At 39.5% G+C, this 23,136-nt stretch overlaps 3 protein-coding genes across 9 annotated transcripts in view; 1 reads left to right on the top strand and 2 right to left on the bottom strand.

The window, feature by feature from the left end:
- Positions 1-176: 176 nt before the first annotated feature.
- LOC123709918 (probable ATP-dependent RNA helicase DDX52) lies at positions 177-3,565 on the bottom strand. Its single transcript, XM_045661531.1, has 13 exons — positions 3,358-3,565; positions 3,164-3,278; positions 2,719-2,873; positions 2,435-2,620; positions 2,073-2,325; positions 1,917-1,989; positions 1,560-1,769; positions 1,379-1,491; positions 1,191-1,291; positions 917-1,062; positions 752-832; positions 524-667; positions 177-402 (listed from the first exon to the last, which is right to left on the bottom strand). Exons 1-13 carry the CDS (start codon positions 3,433-3,435, stop codon positions 207-209), a joined length of 1,851 nt encoding a protein of 616 aa, XP_045517487.1. The 5' UTR covers positions 3,436-3,565; the 3' UTR covers positions 177-206.
- Positions 3,566-3,995: 430 nt separating this feature from the next.
- On the top strand, positions 3,996-6,930 carry LOC123709920 (E3 ubiquitin-protein ligase MARCHF2-like). 3 transcript variants are annotated; one of them, XM_045661535.1, is made up of 7 exons: positions 3,996-4,574; positions 4,650-4,757; positions 4,838-4,940; positions 5,021-5,172; positions 5,341-5,567; positions 5,700-5,920; positions 5,991-6,930. In XM_045661535.1, the coding sequence occupies exons 1-7, from the start codon at positions 4,383-4,385 to the stop codon at positions 6,233-6,235; spliced, it is 1,248 nt and encodes a 415-aa protein (XP_045517491.1). In that variant the 5' UTR covers positions 3,996-4,382; the 3' UTR covers positions 6,236-6,930. The 3 variants fall into 3 exon arrangements, with proteins under 3 accessions (XP_045517491.1, XP_045517490.1, XP_045517492.1); XM_045661534.1 differs by having other exon boundaries at positions 4,000-4,574; positions 4,650-4,763; XM_045661536.1 differs by having other exon boundaries at positions 4,018-4,574; positions 4,650-4,763; positions 6,006-6,930.
- A 12-nt stretch (positions 6,931-6,942) lies between these two features.
- The window catches only part of LOC123709916, a 45,002-nt gene continuing 28,808 nt past the window's right edge, over positions 6,943-23,136 (bottom strand). For 2 of the 5 annotated variants that reach the window (XM_045661526.1, XM_045661527.1), the window contains 8 exons: positions 22,750-23,083; positions 21,637-21,741; positions 21,054-21,269; positions 20,706-20,830; positions 14,129-14,221; positions 13,597-13,672; positions 10,279-13,346; positions 9,963-10,052 (listed from right to left, as the gene is read on the bottom strand). In XM_045661526.1, the coding sequence (XP_045517482.1) occupies positions 10,324-13,346; positions 13,597-13,672; positions 14,129-14,221; positions 20,706-20,830; positions 21,054-21,269; positions 21,637-21,741; positions 22,750-23,083 (3,972 nt within the window). In that variant the 3' untranslated portion in view covers positions 9,963-10,052; positions 10,279-10,323. Of the gene's footprint in view, positions 7,093-7,707; positions 7,860-8,982; positions 9,122-9,787; positions 9,876-9,962; positions 10,053-10,278; positions 13,347-13,596; positions 13,673-14,128; positions 14,222-20,705; positions 20,831-21,053; positions 21,270-21,636; positions 21,742-22,749; positions 23,084-23,136 lie in introns of those variants that run through there. The other 3 variants (XM_045661529.1, XM_045661530.1, XM_045661528.1) reach the window with 3 other exon arrangements.

Raw genomic sequence — 23,136 nt, 5'->3', positions numbered from 1 at the left:
CAGGTGTTTTTTGGAAACTGGTGCTATTGCATTTTCCAAAACATAGACAAGTGGGAGGGGAGTACTTCACTAGGTCCAAGGATGCTTATTTTATTCTATAAGGTTCGTAGATTAGTTATATTACTTCAAATTATCTCGTAAAGTTTATTAGTAGACAAATTGTAAAAGACATAAAGCCTATTTTATTCAATATTTTTATTCCTCAATTACACAGGTTTAAGTGATTTTCTCTTTTTCTTCTTTATATTATTAGTTTTTCCCATATCGCTCTTTTTCAACCCTTTTTTAGGGCTTGTGTTTATTTTACTTAGCCTTCTAATTTTCCCGTGCTTGCCATTTTGTATTAAATCCGTTTCACCCGCATATTTTGAGACTTCTACTGCGTGGTTCTCGAGTTTTCGTCTGGAAAATATTTAGAAGAAATTTAGTTTTCTAATAAATCGGCATCGGCAATGTTTGAACGCTATATATTTAAGAATGCAAAGAGGCGCGGCTTTTATAATAAATGAAATTTGGTTCCCACTTGTTAGGTTTTTCCAAGACAGTGGATATTTTGTCTCTGTGCGGAGCTTTCTTAAGCAACTGTTTGCGTCGGTTGGAATCCTGTTTTATCGACAACATGTACTCGGGCACCTCGCACCCCGACTGCTTCATTACTGATGCTATGCTGCAAGATTAGGTAAATTTAAAACAAGTCACTTGTTTTATTTCCAATTTATCGTAAGGACTAGTTTGGTCTAAGAAAGAGTACCTTCTCAAGTTGACGACGTCGTCCTGAGTGAAGAAGGTGACGGCACGACCCTTCTGTCCGGCCCGACCGGCGCGACCCACTCTGTGTTATTGGCGGGCAAGTCGAGCATTATTACAAAATACACTTTATATAATGATAACACATTCGAACAAAACTAATGCCTACCGGTGTATGTAAGCTATGGCCGAAGGCGGGAAGTCGTAGTTTACGACGAGGTTGACTCCGCGAAAATCGATCCCTCGTCCCATCAGTTCGGTACAGATCAGTACCCAGATGCGACCCACGCGAAAGCTACGTACGACTCTGTCACGCTGCGGAATAAAAGGAGCTTACACTTCGAACGATCAACGACAAAAGTATTAATCGTACAATAAATCTGCTAATTTTCTGTCGGATAGTGCGTTTATCGCAACCGGCTATCGAAGCCCCTAAAGGTCACCTGCGCCTGCGTGCGATCCGCGTGGATGACGTCGACATTGATGCCGTCGTATAGCAGCTCCTTGAACAGCTGTTTGGCCCGCTCCTTGCTCTGCACGAACACTGCCGACGCAAACAGAAAAGACCTTTAATGTTTTCCGAAGGTTCAGATGCAAGTAATACCCACCGCCTCCACTGACACAGACGAACCTAAGACGGGTGGCTTCAACCCCTTCTGAACCAGTTGGCGGAACGCGATCAGTTTCCCGCTCTCGTTGCCGCAAAACAGCAACTCTTGCTGCACCGTAGTCGCCGCGGCGTTTCTGAAATATGAATCAATTTATGTCTGTCTTCTCGTGCGTCACTCCCACGTTTCGATCGATTTGGCCACCTGTGCCCGACGGTGAGGACGATGAGTCCCCGCAGATGCTTGCGAGCCCACTTGGCGAGGGCGGGGGTGTGAGTGGCGCTGAACAAGGCGATACGACGCCGGACGTCCAGCGAAGCCAGCACCACGCCCAGCTGCTGCCGGAAAGTGTCCACCTCTTCCTCGGAACCCTCGAACATCTTGTCTGCCTCGTCTATTATCAGCCATTGCACTCTGCAGTTTAAATGCACATTTTAAAATAAATTCAACACTATGCCGGACATTTGTATATATTATGTAAAAGGTGTGACTGATCTCAAATGATTACAGAAATTAAGTAATGTTCTCATTCAAATGTTATTTGCAAAAAAAAATACTCACTTTTGTAACGAAATATTCACATCTTCTCGATTCAACATATAGCATAAGCGGTTTGGTGTACTTATTACAAGATCTGAAATAAAACAAATAGTTTGGTGCCGAGCCAATAATAATGAATACCCATTTACATGAATAGTACATTTTACTTTAACTGACCACTCTTCCTAATGGTGGATTCTCTCTCCTTCACTTTGCTACTTTTGACACTTTTAACGACACTGCATCGTAGTTGCGTTGAGACGGAAAGCCTTAAGGCCTCTCTATAGATCTGATGGGCCAGCTCCCGTGTGGGGCATAGGACTAGGGCCCGAGGACCACCGGAAGGGGCCCCCAGACAGTGCAGCAGGGGAACTAGGAATGCAGCAGTTTTACCCGAACCTGTAGGTGCTGTGGCCACTATTTGACGTCCCTTAATAAACATATGATTAGTGTGAATATTGTCAATGATAAAAGTGTAATAAGGATAATTACATTAAGACTCATCATTATTAAATTTGTGTTGTCATATTTTCATGTACCTCCAATAATGCTGGTAATGCCTGCCTTTGTATGGGAGTGGGTTCGTCATACCCGCACTTCTTGATGGTGCCTACCATATCCACTGATACATTATACCGAGTCACTAAATCGTCAAAGTCTCTTAATGCACTGGTTATATGACGTCCAACAGCTTTGATACCATATTCATTGCGGAATCGATTTTCCTAAAAAAATTATAAATATAGTCCCTTGTTCTATTGATTAGGCACTGTATTACAAATAAAATATATGAAATATATGATTGTCAGCTTAAGTAAAGTACCTCTTCCAGTTTTTTTTTGTTTTTTAACTCTTCTGGACTAAGCTTAGTCTTCTTTTCTTTGTTTTGCTTAGATTTTTTGCTAACTGTAACTCCCTCTAAGAGTTGCACTTCCCCATCCGAGAAATTTTCTTCTTCTTTACTTGATTCACCTGACTCTACATCCAAATTTAAACATTTTTGTTATAAGATATTAACTTAAGTGACAAATTTTATAATTACAGTCAAAACCGTTTATGATGAGCTCGTTTAGAAGCAACAACATCAACAACTTTTATATTGACTAATATATTTATACTTATATTGTGTATTCTATAAAGAGATCATACTGAAACCCTGCCACAAGATATATCAAAGTGAAACCACAACGACAACCTTTGCAAAATCCTGTTTTGGTCTAAAATAAATTATTTTCTCTTTTTAAGCATAAGTAAGTACAAGAAAATACCTTGAAAATCACAATTATCTTCAACATTAGACAGTTCGGATTCAGATTCGTGATCGGATAAATCTTCCTTCTTTACGTCTATTTCTTTTTTTAGAATCTGTTTTACATTTTGATCCTGAAAGTTACAAATTATCTTTTAACGTTAGCTATCTGCATGATTGCAAATTGTGAGAAGAGGTTATAGTTATACTTACAGCATTACTTAAGCCCAAAACCCGCTGCTTAAATGTTAGTCCCTTTGTTAGTTTTTTAAATATATCATAAGCATCCATTGTAATTAAATAGTCACAAGTCTCAACAGTTTCAATTCAATAATATATATAATTCTTAAACTATTAATTGTATGATATTTTATTGTTTTTGTACAGAACATGTTTAGTGATACCTGAGTGTCGTCAACATAGATGTCAGCAATATTTCTAAAACATAAATAATTATCTCTGGAGCACGATATATTGAAAAATAATGTCAATGTCATATGAAAGTGTATAGTAATGATTTCTTAACTATGCAATTAAAAAAACGCAAATTAATTAAATTTTTACATATCGTATTTCAACTCCTATATCAGTCCAAGATAATAAAAAATAGAGGACTGGGCGAACATAAAAGAACTTGCATACCATAGATTCGTTACAAACAATGGCTGCCAAAATTTGAAAAAATATATATGCTACGTAGAACAAGAACTAAAACGTTGGAAACCACGTAAAGTATTACAAAGTTTTAGAATAATCAATTAAACTTTTGTTTCTAAGCAGCAATAATTTCTTAAATTATTATGTAAGAGTAACAATGTTTCGTGAATGACATCTTGTCATTAGAATGGACCAAATGTATACGAACGACACACTTATTTTGATATAATTTAAATGACTTAGAAGCATCATGCATCAGAGTTTGATAAATAAGTTAACAACAACCAAATAAAAAAGGAACGAGTGTAAACTAGCTGTCTCATTCACTCATACACATAGATAACGTTTCGAGCCAAATCAGATCAGATCAATTACTAGTCAGCTTTAATTCTCATTCTAAGCAGTAGATAATAATAAAATAGAATATAAACAGCGCTGCGATATTTATGACACTGAGGTTCTGCTTCGACAGCTTTCATAAATCACAAATATATTTCAATCATCACTAAATAACGATAAATATTTTAAATAAATAATGATATAGCTATAATATATCAGAATGTCTCCGGACAAAAATAAAAATGCGTAAATTCGTTAATTTAAATTGTTTATTAGAGTCAAATGAACCGCCTATTTACCCTATCGATGCCATCCAGAATTTAAGGCAAGTAGTGTTCGCTCCACTATCACAATACAGACCAATCATTGGAGAAGCGTTGCAAAGGACAAATTTTAAGTATCACAGGAGTTGCAGCCTTTCCAGTTTAATTCGGGTAAACCGACACACGAATTTATTGAATTAAATCTAGGATTATTATTGATACGTGACAACAAATAATTTAATTCAGGAATGTGAGGCTTCAGAGGGCCAGACATTGCTCATATTTTGGGGCAGTCGCAGGTCAGATAGCAGAGTCACTATCAATATGTCTGCATCGAGCTGCTCGTCTTTGCAGGTACCGGTGAGTTACAATTTCAAGGTGAGTAGTAGTTTTGCAGAAATAGATAATACAATTATTATATTTCATATTCACAGCCGAGTGTGAACAGTCATGGTAATCAGCCCGAAAGAGAATTGCGGTCCACGGCACAGCAGACTGATATTAGCTGCAGACTGTCACCCGGTGTTGCTTCTCCCGGTATTAACCTTTATCAAGCTAAAATACTTTCTGTTAATTACCTAACTATTAAACCTAATTACAGCATGTCGGTGTTTTAGTAAACGTTATGGAATTACAAGAACAACAACTGTTGCGCGAACGTCTCGCCGGATCGCTGACATACTCATCTCCCGCTTCCTCGCTGCTGCAGCCCCACCCGCGCTCTATGTCCATCCTGGGATCAGTTTGTGCTTTGCTACTAAAAAAACAGGTAGCTATAAAAAGAAATGGAAAATGACGACGACGTGAATGAACAGACTGTGAAATAGCAAATATTATATTCAATAAGTGTTAAGTTCACGTATAGTTTATAATATTCCTCTAGTTCTTAAACGTGCATTATAATAGGAAAAGATTTTACAGTGCAAGCTTTTTCTAGGGTTCGTGCGGCAAGGAAGCGATAAGCGCATCTGGCAGCGTGCATTCGGAACACATCTGCCGCATCTGTTTCGGTGGCGAGTCAGCCGAGCGGCTGGTGCGGCCGTGCTGCTGCCGCGGAACCATCGCCGCCGTTCACCGCTCCTGCCTTGAGCGCTGGTTATTGCAGGCAGCCACCTCCTATTGCGAGCTCTGTCGTCACCACTACGTTGTTACCAGAAGTCACAAGTTCGTATGGCTCATTTCTACGCCTCATATTGGTAACTTTCGTTACACGAAATCATCGTCAGTATTTAGAGCTAATCCCGACGGTCACTAATAAAACGACAACATGTCGACTTATAATAGGCCGTGTGATAGGTGGTCATGGGCTCGGTCGGTGTGGGAGTGGGGCGTGTCGGGTCGCGGACGCGCCCTGGCGGCCGACGTGTGGCGTGGCGCGGCGCTGGGCGCGGCATCCGTGCTGGGCACGGCGCGCGCGTTGCACGCTTGTGATGCCGCATTGCAGGCCGGAGCCCGACGGGGCGGCGGCGCCGCACTCGCCGCCAACCTCTTCTCCTCGCTGCTCATTGGCATCATTGGTGAGACGTAGCCGAAATTGTACCTCTAGAATGTTTAACTTTAAAATACTACGATATCCAAGGGCCTAAGTGTACGGTATGGCAGGTGCGCTCAACGGGTTGCTGACGACGTGGATGCTGCTGAAGATCCAGGAACACCAGGCCTCATGGCGCACGTGGCGCGACAGTACCCTACACGTGCACGTATCCCTGGGCGAGCCGTCGGTGGCGCCTAGCAACAGCTCACTGGCCACCGTGGTAGGAACGGCCGACCGCGCCACCAACGTCGCGGACCCTTTTATGGTCAATTCTCCTTTCACTCTATCCGAGCTCTGACCTTCGTGTTTGCCGTCGACCACATCGTCTACTTGATCACCCTTCTAGATCGTCCCTAATCGGCGTTAGACTCGGTATGTCTAAATTTTTTATTCTATTCCTTGTGTTCGCTTTATCCTTCTTATTTCTGCTGTCGGGCCTCCTCTTGCTCGCTCGCGAATCTCGGGGATGTTGACAAGTAAAATACGTTCCTTAAATTGTTAATCATTTATTCCTATAACATAAATTAATAACAATAATCAATTAAATAAAGGCGATTACATCAAAAGTTTATATTAATTATGTCAGATAAACAATTACGTGTCGTTAATAATATAATTAGAATCGGTCGAGGCCGGGGATGCGACTCTCTTATGTGGAGTAATAAGTTAAGAAGATCCCGACACATAAAGACCTTGACAACTCGAGTTAGACTTACGAACTAATTATTTAATATAAAAATCACATACATCTTGATATTTATTAAAATAAATAGGAGGCCTTTGTCGATATTTGAAAACGAAAAGACCAAAAAAAGCGCTCGAGGCGTTTTCGTTTTCAACTATCGCACAGCGAGACAACGCGGCGCTGGGAGAAACGGCGAACTGGGCGGACACTGACGCTTAAACATTTAATCGACAATCTTTAGACAAATTTAAAAGATTTGCTCTTTGGACACCAAAAAACTTGTTAGTTAAATTACACCCCCGATCCGCTTCACTTATCAAAAGGGAGAGACGGTGGAGACGGGCGGTCAGAGCTCGTCTTTGAAGCGACGGTGAATGGACTGCACGTACGTGAAGACGCACTTCCAGTCAGGCTTGCGCATCGATACCATGTCGTCCACGTCCAAGAGGGGATATATGCCCGCCTTCTCACTGCACATACAATTTTATTCGGTTATATTATTATTTAAAAGTTAGGAGAAGACTTCTAACTACAATATTTACAAAACATTGTCAGCTAATTTTAATGAAATCTTTTAACCAGAAATTATATTACGCTGAGACTTACTTACAAAATGGACTTTGCTCAATTAAAATTTCTCAACCGTCTTTCAAACTAGCCAAAGTTCAATCATTTTTTTTATTGATAAATTTGTTGAAACATTGCACAAAATGTTATAACAAAATACCCTGACATATTAATACCAAACGAAATAAAGTTTTCTCAAACAGAGCACAACGTTCATATTTTATTAAAAGCTATCGTAAAGTAGGGTAACCGAGTGTTATAAAGGTTCTACGAAAATTTCGTTCTGTTATAAATCTTATACAAAATTGCTCAATGGTCATCAGATTGTGTCTAACGATTGTTAGACGCGGATTATACATTAATCTGGCCTGTTTACAACGTCAAAAGATCAAATTTACGATTTGACCACGTCATAAAATGCTGGTGTAGCGTTTTGTACTAGAGAAATCGGCCCGTGCGGATTAGTACCTGTGACTCTCTTAATCTTGACAAATAATATACAAAGATTAAAAACTCACTCGGCAATTTTGAAGGCGAGCGTAAAATTGTGGCGTCTCTTGTCGGGCGTGAGCTGCGCGTAGTCGAAAGCGTCAGGAAGGAAGTGGTGCAGTAGAGCGCAGAAGGCCAGTCCGTCCGCCCAACTCGTCGAGAAGTTCTCCAGCTTCACATTCTGCGTAAAAGGCACTACGTTTAAACAATATCGATGGAAATACCAGCATTTGTTCTTATCAAAGCCGACGTAGAAACCAATCGGCGATCTACTTCTACTCGAATACGGGTCATGTTTTACTATTACTATTACTTATAATAGTTGCTATTTCTACGCCCACAAATATATACTTGATATGTATATAGAAAAATGACGATTGTCGCAACACTGCAAAAGGTAAAATTTCTACATTTTATCCCCTTAGGTTAACTCTAGGTAACTGATAACTCTAAAATAAACGATTGCTACCTACGTCACAATAATGGAACTAAGGTCACGAATGCCTTGACAGCAAAAGCTAAGTCAAACAAAATACGTTTAGGTACATTGAACAAGTAGGAAATACTATTTCGTGCACAATATAAGAAAACAATATTATAGAATCAGAGTGTTTCAACCATTGGAAAAGAATATCTATTGATGTTATTATTCAATCGTAACAGAGACACAACCATGCAAAACGTAGGTTGAAACCGCCATTGAAATCTGATTCTGAATACGATTATTGAAGTCATGCTCACTTCCGTTAGTGATTATTCATTAATAGCCTCACGCCTTCTGGAATGCTTAAATGGTTTGGTTTATTATACATGTGCGTTTATTTAGGACCAAAGTTATATAATTTGGTTGTCTATTAATATATTTACATACATTATTTATTACATGAAAGTAAAGCAAACATATATAGAAGCGGGTAGGATGAGGGTGAGAGTTGATATGTGTGTCTGTTCACATGCGTCGCCACGCAGGCCCTATTCCCCCGCCCCGCCCCTCACAAGCCGACGCGTCACGTCCACGACTTAAGAGACACATTGAACTCTTGCAATCGCCCGAAAACTATTTTATCGTATACGTGAGGTAATGAGCAGATTATGTCTCAATCGGCAGCTTAGCTTATAGCCTTTTTAAATATAATATCGTTACAGGACGGCATGGGGAATGCTATAGCACACTTAGAATTTTGCCTCCTCCCCATCACCATGAGAGCCGTGAAAGTGACGCGTTAATCCCCCCACAAAAGGCAGTTATGATACAGCGGTGTGTCCGCGCCGAGGTCGTAGGAGCGGCGGCGGAGATTGTGTACCTCGTAGTCCCGTGTCTTGTCGCGACACCACTGCAGCAATCTTTCTTTAATAGTGACAGCGCTGAGCTGCAACGCTGGGTCGGTGAACTTGAAGTAAGGCTGCGAAGGAGAGCCCGGGCTCTGCGGTGTCTTGGGCGAGCTACAACGTGGTGAGTCGCGATTAGTCTCCGGAAGTTGCGACGCTCGTGTTGCTCGTTATGGGTAGAACTAGGTCTCCTCGACTGTATTTATGTGATTCGTAAAGAAGTTCGTTCTACGATTCTATTATCATTTGAATATTCTACCGATTAATTACGCAGTTCCTAGATCCACCCGTGTCGTTGCAGAATGAACGGGGAATAATGCGTGCGTCTACTCGTGCTCTTTTGAACGTCGATCGGAATGAAAGTGGTAAATGTAAGTAAATGATTGCCTGTGACAATAGTCACGTGTGTATCAAATATATTATTTTGTAATTCAGGTGAAATGTAAAGCGCGAATGAGATCTGATAGTTATGATTTGAATACTATCGATTGTAAATAATACTACTGATGCTGCTGAAAATATAAATAAGTATTTCCTCATGTCCCCACTGCATACAATACAGAGATAGCCCTGATAATAATATATGTATATTAAATTCCGAATACATATATATAACATATTATTTGTGGCTATTAAATATATGATATATAATTTTGATCATTTATTTATTTAATGCTTACTGGATTACTGCTATGCTTGATTTAAACAACTGATATGTTTTATAAAATCGTTTTATAGCTCCATAGCTTGTTGTCAAAAGGGAAATAAAGAGTATCTTACTTAGGGGAATTGACAGAATTCTGTTTCTCGAGCTGGCGGAACTTGGCAAAAGGAGAGACAGGCTTCGGCACCGGTCGGCTCTCAATTACTGGAAGGTACAAACGAGTATATTAAGCTAATGTGCACTGCAGCTAATTTATTTAAATGCTTATTAAAATTTACATTGTATTCATACCTTTAGTATTTGTTATGGTAGTGCTGCTAACGGTGTGCTCCGTTGAGTTCCTCCTAACGCTCGATGTAACATTGGTGATTTCTTCTTCTTCTGTGAACGATAATAGCAATTAAAACAGACGAAATAATATTTTTAGCAATAAAACACATGAAAACTAGCGGCAAGACATTACAATGACTCTTAAGCTTTTAGTCAAAACACTGTTACGAGGCTCTGTGCTATGAGGTCGTTATAATATGTATTATGTACAACGGTATCGAAGGTGGTCGGGGGAAAGGTGCAAGCACAAGCACAGGCCCACACACACACGACTCACGCGCGCCTCGCTCCTCTCTGCTAACTAGTGGAATGTGCTCTACAGCTAGGCTAGACCCGACACGAGGTCTTCGAAGGCGTCGTCTGCGTTGCTCTCGTCCAGGAACTGCAGCTCGGACACGGCAGGCATGGTCCGGCTTCGACCCAAAGCGAATTGCGCTGAGGATGTGCACGTAGGCTTCGCCTGCTGACCTCGACTCGGAGACGTTTGGCCCGAAAAGTACGCTTCTACCGTTCGCTTCTTATCTAAAAACTCGTCTTGGGATATGCCACCTTCGTATAGCTTTGGTACAGCTAATAAATGCATGGATTTCGTTCGCGCTACCACTTTTCTGGGTGACGTCGTTTTGACAGTGTATTCCGACAGTCGATGCCAAGATCCAGATCGAGTAAGCGCTGACCCGGGACTAGAGCCCCGACTGGCAGGGGACTCAGTGGAGAGGACAGATTCTCTAGATGCAGCAAGTGCTGGACTGCGGAAGCCATACCCTTCGAATGCGTGCGGTCGGGTCGGAGAGGTTGCGTGCGAGGGAGATAGTACGGGAAGAGGCGGGGCCGCAAGCCGTACCTGGTTATGGGAATTTTCTCGCTTCTTCCTTTCTATTTGCGATATAACTTCTTGTTTTGGAGAGGAGAGTTTATTGAGAACTCCACGTAAATTGTCGGCGGCTCCACGTGTTTTGACGCCAGTTGTAATCGTCGCAGAGCCGCGAACCGGGCCTCGCATTACCTTAGTTACGACACTTTCATACTCTGTCGCAGTATCCTCGCCGTTAACCCTTCCATCACCGTTGTGGTGATACGTCTGCTGTTTGTGCTTCGTCGGGCTGATGGGAGTGACATGAGTTATCGGTGAAGTTAAGTAGTTAGTAGAATTATTTTCGTTAATGACAACGTCTGGTAGGTAATCTACTTTGTGAGCTTTAGCTTTCTCTATGTCAGGGGTTTGCTGCAGTGGTACAAATGAGGAAGCCGAATTAAGCGGTGTGTAGTCTACTATCGTGTACGGAGTGGTCGGCGGTATTGCAGAGAGAATGGGAGGTTTATGCATCGGAATGTCATGGCGCTCGCAAGATGCATCTCGCTTACTCTTTTCTAGAATTTGTCTTTCATAGAATTCAATCTGTAGTTGTTGTGCATCGATTTTAGAAGAATGGTCACCAGAAGAGTGGCCATTGTTGCTGTTAATTTTTTTTACTAATTCTGGGGCCGTTAAGCTGTTTTGACTCGGAATCGCTTTAATTGGATAGTTATGGTTATCTTGCGCGTGAGTCGGAGGCGTGGCTGGGTAATATTTATTATTTTCATACATTTTTGTTATGCCTGTTACTTGTTTTTGTTTCCCAGCATCCGAAGACAAATAAGCGCTGCCTGCGAAAGTCGGAGAATTATATGAAGGTGGAGTGGAAGGGTATTTTAGTGGATTTTTAGCAGAAGGAGAAATGGGTATACTACAGGATGGGGGACTCCATATGTTTGGTGGAACCCTAGTCGGAGACAATACTTTTTGCGGGGGCTTAAATGCTGACATTGGTGCATGAGAGAATTGATTAACCGGTAAGGGTTTAGCAACAAAAGGTTTTACATTAGAGGGTTTTGTTGGCGAGAGTAAACTAGGAGGTTGAACTGTTTGTTGTAGTACTTGCTTGGCTATCGGTAAGATATGTGACTTCAGTGACTCTCGCCGTTGAGACAACCACGGTGGCTTCACGATATCAGGAACTGCTTCATTCGAGGTCAAAAACTTCCTTGGGCGAATCATGGTGTTGTTCGAGGAGTCTGTCACTTGCCAAAAACGTTTAGCTGAAGAAGCACTCGATGACCTACTGTGTTCTTCTTTCTCGCGAGATTCAAAAGCATTTTTAATGTTTCCAAAGCGACTACTCCAAGTAGCCTGCCCTATACCATTGTTTCTTACGTTTTCTTCGTTCTTTTGCATAAATGCTAAAAACTTTTTGTCATTTTCTGTCTCTGGTTGAAATTCTGGAACTGGGGGCGCGTGGCCAACATTTAACTCGTTATGCGTTGTTCTATCGAATTTATATCCCCCTAAAGGCCGACCGATATCAATAGTGTTTGCCCGTTTCATTCGGAGACGTTTGGCAGCATTACTAGACCTGTTGAGCGGTTTAGATAGGTCATCCGACTGCGGAGCTGCAAAGTTATAGGTAGGTGGAGGCGGACGATAAGTCGAACGCCTTGCATCTTCAACAGCTTTGTGCTGTAACGTTATTTGAGGTTTAGTAGTGGGCGTTCGTTTAGTTAGCAAGGGATTTTCTTTTTCAATTTTAGCATCAAATTTGTTGGCTATAGCCGCAATCTCACCTTTAGATTCTAATTTCCAGCGTTCTGCAGCAATTCGGGGTGTTTCCGATGCGATACTGTCTGCTATTGAGTGTCTAAAGAAATCTGCCCTACGCGGTGCTGAAAAGCGTCGTTCTACAATTTGAGCATCTCTATTCACTTTCGAGCCCGATTCATAGCTGACGCTATCAGCAATGGTCGGGAGTTTCTGTTTTGTTTTAACAGGCTCGAAGTAGCTAAGATCTTCATCGACGCTTTCCTTCCTTTCCGGCGTACAACATTCGACACTGGATGTATGCGAAGGCACGGCCGGCGTGACCGGTTTTACATCAGGTAAAAGCGTGTCTCTGTCTACCATTCGCCGTGCCTCCTCAAGTTCCTCTCTAGTGACGCCGACTGTATGTCTAGCGGTTCGGCTGCGGCGGCGCGGTTTCCTTTTGCATCCGTCGAGTCTATCGGCTACGTCGAGGGCATCCTCCAGTCTGTCGGCGAGGGCGAGAAGGGCTCTCGCTTGCGGGTGATCCGCGGGCGGTGCGAGAGCCAGCCTCAGCCGCTGCAAAGAACGCCGCACGTCTGCTACGACGTCGTGCGAGGCGGCGCCGAGTCCTGCAAGTAGCTTTTCTCCGCCGCCTTGAAGTAGGCCCTGGAGTAGAGGCAGAAGTAGGGACTCACCGCGTTCACCAGCTTGCTGATGCTCTTCCGTCTCGGCCGATTCCACGGTCTCTCCGGCGGCGGCCAAAGCTTCGGTCACTGCACTCGCGCATGCTGAAGTTAAAATATGATACAATTAAATTACAGGATTTTTTTTTAACTCTATTAACATGAATCGACGTTACGAGTGCTTTACGGCACAGCGGTTGTGGTCAGCGAGGGAGCCGTTTCTTTTAATGTTATGTACTCGCTTTACTCAAACAGTATATCAGTACACAGTTCGGGGTGACGTACATTATGTACGAACTGGATGTTTCCGAAATTCAATGATTTTAACAACCCACATTAAAGGTATTCGTCATACCTTCCTGTTCCGCCATGAGAGCACGAATGCGCGTGCGCAGTCGTCGTCTTAGTTCGTAATCAGTGCACTCGTCGAGCTGTAAGTATAATAATAAAATGGTATGAGTAAGTGAATTTGGCTAAAAGCCATACATCAACAAGTACACATTTTCCGCATTTTAGGGACCCATAGACGTTGGGTCTTTTTTATTATTAAGTAATTGTAGGTCTATAGAAAATTGCAACTAAAAGATTTAAGATTTAAATTGATTCACTTGAAATAATTAAGTATTATTTAGATTAGTTTTAAAATGTAGACGAAGACGAAGTCGTGCCACTGGATATTTTTCATTTGAGTGTCGCTATTCGATAGTAGAATATCGAAAAAATGTTGAATGAATTGTACAATTTATATTTTAACATCCATTATAAAAAAGTGTAATAAAACACAGATCTTAGAATTGGGCAAAAAATAAATGTTCAGTTAGTTACAATAAATTAGTCTAGTGCTTCCAGTGAAACATTGACTGAAAAAATATGTGCAAAAGACTCACAAGTTTCCGTAGTACCCTCTCGTCCCAACACTGCTCTATGTCGACGTCTCTCTGTCGACCTCCGAACTTATCGACCTCGCTCTTTGATCTCTCCTGAAATAATAATCAAAAGTGTAGTTTTGTGGCTATAATACTTGTATCCGTAACTGTAATTCAATAAAATAACGATTGTAGTCATTCGTGAAATTATTAACAATTATGAGACATCATTTGATTGTGTTATTCAAAATTTTAAGCGTTAAGAAATTAGATAGGCATGAACGCGTGATAGAGTGAAATTCTGTGTTGACTCTCACTGTATAAGCACAAAATATGGGCGTGGGCGGCGTGGCGCTATCGCTGACAGACCTTCGGCGGCGGCGCGTAATGTGGCCGAATTTTATTTTAGTTTGTTTGTTATGATCTTTTTATAATCACGTAGAAGGTTATTGAGTTGCACGTTTACGCAATGAGTTATCGTAGACCTATAAATAATTTATATTGTTGGTCGGTACAAAATATCATGATGGCTATATATAATTGTGTCTATACGGTTGTAGTAAGCAAATAATATGCGACCCCTAAACATTGCACATCAGAGCAATGTTAAGCTATATTTAACTTATGCAGCGGAGGGCGTAGTCTAAACGTGTCCCATCGCATTCAGCAGACATTGCCATTTCCCTAAAGTAACGAAATGTGCAAACAGTCACAATCACCTGGACACGGTAGTTGTGTCCAAATTGTGATTTTACAAAAATAGTGGCGAAGCCGGGGAGAGGTGATGTATTTTTGCAAAATATGCAGACCGAATAATATTCTAGGTGAGGATGAACAATCACACAAGAAAAATCACAACAGAACAGAACATATAGTAAAAACATATCATATTTTTCATCAGCTGAAATAGATTTGAATTTGTTGCGATGTGAGTTGTAACATCGAGGAAAGTAATTACATCGCATGGATCGTCTAATCCAGCTGGATTCAGAAAAGGAATTGCAAACATAGGAAGCCGAATACTTTTATTGTAGTGCGTCCACATTTCTGAGTTTGGAAGCAGGCTTCACGACTGGACCGACAAACTTACCGAACTATCGAACCATCGGATTTGGTTGGAACTGTAGCAATTGGGGACTAGCACATGGGCGTGCAACTCTAATCGGTGTCCTGAAAGCCTACATTATTACGTGTAGGTAAGACTCAGTTTAATGACTAGTAGAATTTTAAGTTAACTATCTATATATTCCGGTATGTAGCACACTAGGAACTATTCCGGATAGCATTTCCATCGAGAAGATCAGTGGGACAAATATTTGGCAGGTCAAAGCGACCCAGCCGCCGCAGCCCACGTACCTACAAACCATCCGTTTTGTGGATACAAATAGACACCGCGTAGTTCTTTCGTTGGGTGAGATAATGGACGAATAATTTCACGACATAATTATGGTACGCGCAATACTTAGTTAATGGTCAATAGGCTTTTGCCTGCAAAGCATTGACAGCTACGCTAATATCACATCCGCAGTCTTTTGTTATGATTTAATATTAACAAAACAAAAAGCCCTAGTCAGTAGAAAGTTTTACATAAAGTTATTAAGCTGTACGTTGCCTTACGTCCAGGTTAAGCCTTAATTAACATCGGCAATAGCAAATATTTGATATTTATTATTTCCGTAAAACAATTTATAGAGCCCAGTTCTGGCAGCTTCACAAGTATGCCATTTACAGACTATATGAATTAATTTACAAATGTTTTGTATTCGTTTTTGCTGTTTTAGTCGGTGGTAACAGGCCGTAACGGCTTCGGATGAGCAATGATCTACGTTGTGTGTCTGGGTTATGTACAATATTATCAAAATATGTATAAGAACAATTTACTAAATATCGTAAATCAATTAATATATACTTAAATAACGGAAAGTATATCCACATAAGATTATGCTAATCATGAAACATCGCAGAGAGTTTAGGCATACATTTAAACTTTTTGTATTGAGCCAACAAAGTTCAGACGAAAGTTTTTTGTTAATATTTCAATCTGTACGTTTCCTTACTATCTCCTCTGAAACGAAAAGTTAGTGGATCCTTACTGTCAATATAATCAATATTTTTGAGTGTAATCATCGCTTATAACAGAAACTGCGTCATAGAAAAATTGTTTGTAAAGTCTAGATGTTAATGATTATAATAAAAAATTAAAATAAATCAATGGCGCTACAACCTTTTTAGGTCTGGTCCTCTGATTTCTGTATCTATTTCATGATAATTTGTTAATCGAATAGGCAAGTACGCGATCAGGCTTCTGTGCCTCACACACGCCTTCGACTTTTTGGGTCTAAGGCAAGCCGGTTTTCCCACGATGTTTTCTTTCACCGTTGGAGCTAACGTTAAATGCGCGCATACAAAGAAAATCCATTGGTGCACAGCCGGAGATCGAACCTACGACCTCGGGGATGAGAGTGGCACGCTGAAGCCACTAGGCCAACACTAGTCCTAATGCTCATAATATGTATAATAACAAATATATGCTTTAATCAATTTTGTGTCTCATGAAATTTGCTGTATTTAGAATTGTAGTTAAGTTCTCACTCGTTTTCCTAAGAGTTCCTGTGTGTTAGTTGTGATGAGTCAGCATACTATCTATACTATATACCCTACAGGTACAATTGACCCATTTCTCGGCTATAACAGGCTCAATACGGATATTATTAGACACGAGTGAACGCCCGGGATCAGCTTACGTACAATCGGTGATCTTTTAAGTCATACTTCTCCATGACAATATTTCAAAATTCTGATTTTGCTTGGTAATGAAACTAATGTTAAATGTCACTGCTATGTAAAAATAGCGAGAAAATGCACAACCGCATTACGATACCTTATCCATATTAATGTAGCTCAAGTCAGCCTTTAAATTCTTTAATACATTAACTATTAATTCGTGACAAACTTAATTTAAACAATCAGTTATATTTTACACAAATAATATTACGTAAGAAAACACAAATGAGTTTTCGAAACTGTGAATTTATGGAGTTTGGTGGCCCAAAACGGGTTTAACAGTTTTTACATTGAAAGTAGCGAAAAAACGAACACTGCCATTGCGATGCAGCTAAAGTGAAATATGAAAGTGCCTCAGTGTGGCCGTTAATAATTAATTCAGATACGAAGTTTACCGTACGTAATGCACATATATGCTTTTTACGATTAATAACAGATTTGATTCCCTTTTAGTATTGTGCTTTAAACATAATTTTTGCGTACAATTTAAATGACAATGTCCAATGTCCATCGCATTTGTGTGTACAATGTCATGCTTCGTTACCAACACACAATTGACCGAGCCGACTCATTATCCTATAGTTTTGGTGGGTGGCAGGAAATTTGTACCTTGGTGTTACAGGTTGTAAGCATAATTAAAGTACTTATAATAGTATATATAGAGACTGTGTAAAAGAGATCTTAGATAAAATATTCGAAATGTGCGCGGATGCTAGAGAAGATTACTGCGCCACAGATTTTAATAACGACACGTAGATTCGCCAAACACGATTTATAGTTAACTGTGAATCTGAACCAGCAGTAAAAAACGGAGTAGTTATAATCAAAACGGAAATGATGCGGTGGAAGCTCTAAATATATGTTTACGATGTATAAAAAGCATATAATCAAATCCAAAGACTGACATAAAAATCATGTATATTTAATTTTGAAACTCACAAAAAATTTTGGATTGGTTGACGCAAATATATTGTAAATAAATTTAGATAAAGTAGTAAAAAGCAAATTTGGAAAACTACAGACCAAAACTAGTAATTGTATACTAAATACACAACAGATAAATAATAATTTTAAATAGAATAACGTATCAGGATTAAGAATGATTGGGGCTTTATGACAGGCATTGTATATCATTATATTGCGGCACGCTTGCTGTTATATTACTAAAACCTTTTATTTGATATTTCAACACCTGTACATGGTGTGAGTTAAAAAATATTTCTACTTTTAATACAGTAGGTCTAGTACCTAGCTTATTTTAGTAATCTTACCTTTAACACAATTAAGTGGCAATCCTTAAAATTTTGTAACACTAATAATTTTAATTTTCATTAAAATTGGAAAACTAATTATTTTTCTCAATTTATGTTTTAATTATAACGCACACTGCGCGTGCGGCGATTCAAGAAAGACTGCGCGTGAACCGCTTTTGACGTCACCGAACCAAATATAGTCCGTTGAACTTTCCACGCAATTTTCCACGAAAACTCGAGGAAAGCATACGCAGTAAAGTATTATTTGGATTGACCGGAGTCGTGAGTTACGTCTGTTGGTAATGTTTTTAACATATGGGTGTTATTTTTGCCAAAGATTTTCGTTTTTCCCGCGTGTCTTAAAACGGCAACGCGAGTGCGCCGAGCTTTTGTTTACTATCGTAATCATTATCATATAAAAGCACTTACGATGAAAGCTTATACTGCTGTTTCAATTTACTATATGCCATCAGTATCTTACATAAAAATAATTTATGTAGTTTGATAACAAAAAATAATATTTGATTTCAAATTTTTCCTTGCGCACATAAAATTTGCACTAATGGAAACTAAACCATTTGAAAGACTAAGGAAAGATATGTTCCATAGTATTAGAACTTGAGCGTGTAGAACAAAGACGTCAAATGTAGCAAGAAACGAAACGTGTCCGAGGAGCACTTAGTGCGTAATGGACAACAGGAGAAGATAGAAATCGATCGTGTACATTGAGCTCATTGTTTCGATACAATTGTTATAGCGGCCAGTACATCGAACAAGTATATAATACACCTGATAATAAGAAACGCACAAGCAATGCTTATTCGACTAAATAACTGAGAAGATAGGGACAGGAAGTGAATTCCATAACAAGGGGGTTTATCCACGCGAGCAATCCGAAAAGATAAAAAATCTTGATGTATCTTCATAGAGGAACAGTGTCTGCCATGATAATGTGTTATTTTAACCACAAAATTCTGAGGAATTATAGTTTCGTTATTTAATGTGACAGGATAACGCCATTTAGTATACAATTTAAAACAATAATATGACTAATAATTGAGTGGTGCGAATTCAGGGATGAGAGTTGTACGCTGAAGCCACTAGGCCAAGCCTGCTTTTCTTACAACATTAATCCATCATTACAATTTAAAAAAGTACAAGATAGGTAAACGAATATTATAATACTCGTTATGAGCCGACGGAAGGGTAAATCATGATTTACCCTTCCGGTAATAACGGTTCGTTAATCTGCGAATCAGGATGACTTGACAGACAAAAACACAACACGTGTCGTGGCGACCGGCGCACGCGCGGCAATATTTCCACGTCAGGAGTAATTTATTTGCGTGTTGGCATCGCGCCGCCGCTTTCAAAGGAACTAAGCTTTCCGCATATGATCGCAAACAAAGATAGGATGATATCTCCTCGAATCTCTATGCGGTGTATGTATGTAAAAATCTTTAGACAATATAACTTTGTATGTAAAACACATAAGTACGATGACCTTTTGCCCCAAACTGCAATATAACATCAATATTGCAGGATTTATACAAACATTTGTAACAATTACTTTCACTAAGGCTTAATTCTATGTATGAGATAAACAAGCAAATCTTTCATTGTTTATTTAGAATTCGGCAGTTGTCCTTATAAGGCGGTCGTCTGTAGTATTACGACGTTGGCACTGGGCGGGCGAGTGTAACGACCACATGTGGGGCGGCAGCCGCTGGGCGGAAGCCAACAGATGCAGCTGAAGGGCCTCATGGAAATCACTCGGAACGTTAGTACTAAGGAGAAATTATGATTGACAGATTAATGACCGATTCTGTCCTGTTAGACTCTTAAGTTGCTTCAAGCCTTATTAGCTGACTTTCAATAAGCTGTTGCTGGCTATTCGAAAAGTTAGATAAGAATCGCATATATATAAATCGTCAAAATGCGACTTCACTGCGTTTGTAAGCTTGATTTTCTCAGAGCATTAATCACGATAATTTGATTAGAATTAATTAAATTAAACTAATGTTTGCTGCTGCAAATACGCAAGTGATTATACATTCTTAGATACTTATTTAAGGAAAGGTTAGACACTTGTATAAAAATAATATATATAATATTAATTATAAAGTCTTCACTGTTAATGATTACACAAGAGCATTCGATAAACATAGACATTCATAGTTTATTTCAACTTACAGTGTGAAATTATCCCATACACATGTAACGTAATATAGACTTTAGTATGACAATGAAAACGTCGAATATCCCTTGTACGACATGATATGGTGCCTGTGGTGGTACCGTGAGAAATGGGATCGTGCCAAGTGCAATGTGTAATTTTGGTCTGGACATTTACTTTTTATTAGTTTAGAAGTAATACTATGTATTGTTAGGCTTCACTTGCGAATTTGTTATCAATATAATTAAAAACATTTATGTCATATATCATTTTGACTCGTATAACCTGAAAATGACAGTAATATATAAATTATGTTCATGAATAAGACCATTGTTAGTCTAGCGTACTACTACCTTATTTATAATATTATTATTTAATATATTACCTGCTTAGCGGGACCACTCTCGGTAACATAGTTCTGCATGCCAGCCATCAGTACGGTGGCGCCCAAGAACTTGTTGAGAAGCGCACGGGCTTCGCTGTCCTCGTTACTGTCACCTTCCTCTATCACTGTTGTAACAGGGTTAATTACATTAGTATGTGATGTATCACATACTATTACTATGACTTAAGTTTCACTCACTTTCTAAAAAAATATCCAATTATAATTCCTTGTATTAACTATAAGATATGGTCTATAAAGGGTATACGCAGAATGTATGACCATAATATAAAACAAAAATGACATGGATCTAATATCCTAAAACTACTTATTCCGGCATTAATAACTCACCAATGTCAGCATTCTTCATTCTGGTAAGAATATCTTGAACACCAGTGACTTTAGTAGAGCTGTCCAGAAAAGACCGCTCCTGTGTGTGGCCACCGGTTTTAGTGACAGATGTGGTCGTCCTGAGCACATCCCCGAGCTCCTCTGTGGTCGTGGTCGTTGTGGTTATCATGTCCTCCACAGACGCCAAGCTTTGCTCGCTGTCCGTACGCGCTAAACCTGTTCATACAGTTTATGTTACATGGACCATGAATTACTATTGATGCCAACCGCATCCAGGAGACTAACTTTACATAAGTGAAAAATGCATATTAGTGAACTTAATACATTTTTTTCACTAACAAAATAGATAGCAGATAAAGTTAATTTCTCATAAATTAAGCGTATCAGCTCATAATATGTTATTTTAAAGATATTCCAAGTGATAGATTTGTTGCAATTATCCCGCCATTGGTTTTTGCAGAAAATACCACAAGGGGCGAGTCTTTTGCACATAAACAGTCATTAGGCCTCAATCCGTCTTTGAAATTATCGAAAACGTAACATAAAAGCTTGAAACCGTTATCAAAGGTACAAAAACACTGACCAGCGTGAGCAGAAGAATCACTGGAAACGCTGTCCTTCATACCGGCGGTGCGCAAAATCAAGCCCGCCTTGGGGTACACCTGGCGCTCGGTCTTTGTCGTCTCACCTTAAACGCAGTAAATTAAATTGTATTTATGTCTGAGACCGTCTTCCTGGGTGTATAATATATGAAACTAAAGATTACCGAAATAAGTTTTATATGTCTCTTTTCTAGTTCTTTTCGTTCAGTAGTTTGCCGGTTATACGTATCGATTTAAAGTATATAAGTGTATGTTAAGTGTGTCACTAACCATCGATGACCATCCTCATTCACTACACCTGAAAGCTCAGATCCAAGGTATTGTATATTAATATTGAGGGAGTTTCCGGATTAAGCGTGTGAACTATACGAATTATGATATTGGGATCTAAGTATAGCTCGGTGTGGTTGGCAGTCTCTAAGAACTGATTACTATTTTATTATACATAGATATAAGTCAAGTCTTGTCACGCTGTAACCACATAAAGTAGGGTTACCTATATTAGTTAGGATCTTACTACTTAGAAGCGCTCACAGGTGAACAGACTATTTGAAATTATAATAAGATTTATTATTTGTTTGTAAACGTCCATAAACTGTCTCCCGATGTAATGTATTAAATTTCACAAACCAAAACATGAAAAACGGTTGCAGTGTTGGCATTTATTGTTAACCTGCTAATTTGATCGCAGACACCGTAAGTTATTATACGGATTTTATGTCGTATATGAAGTTAGACATGTTAGTATTTAAATAGAATTGAAAGTGTTAAGGCAATAATTTCACAAGACGTCACTTCAAAGTCATCATTAGACGGCACTTTGTACACTTTCCTTTTCAAACGATGACTCATTGTCAGCTCGACATTTGAAAACTTCATACAAATAAATATAATACATATACTTATTTTTTTACAAATATGCTATTAGACACTAGATTATAATAATAAATGCAATGTTATTTGACAACAATAGTTAAACATTGATATTATATATCTAACTAGACACATAATATACAATAACAATGGCTATTATTTTTTGATTTTCATATAATATATGAAATATTTAAAGATAACTAAGATAAATCCGCTCTTACTTGCGTTTTTGATGAACTTCTCGGTGAGCGACTTGACAGAACTCTGGCGGACCGTCTTCCTATCCTCGACTCGTCTCTCTGCCCTCTGCATTCTGTCGGAGCGAATTTCTTTTTGATCAGAATCCCTTTTCGTATCCTTTTTAAGACTTGACTGAACCAATTGATGGCTCCGTTTTTGATTCTTCGTCTTGTTTGTGTCGCTCTTGTTCGAGATTATTTCTATTGTTTCTCTCTGATCTGTCCTTTGAAGAGAGTCCGTATGTGTGTCTATCTGGCTCTCTGTGGTACGTCTGTCGCAATGAGTGAACTGCTCTAAAGCCGCGCGCTCCTCTTTCTGTTGACAAATAATAAAGAGAGAGGGGCATTTGAATAACTTAGCCGACACGA

The sequence above is a fragment of the Pieris brassicae genome, chromosome 5 (genome assembly GCF_905147105.1).
Source record: "Pieris brassicae chromosome 5, ilPieBrab1.1, whole genome shotgun sequence".
Lineage (NCBI taxonomy): Eukaryota > Metazoa > Arthropoda > Insecta > Lepidoptera > Pieridae > Pieris > Pieris brassicae.
The sequence above is the reverse complement of the archived record's forward strand: the minus strand, read 5'-3'. Positions and strand labels throughout refer to the sequence as shown.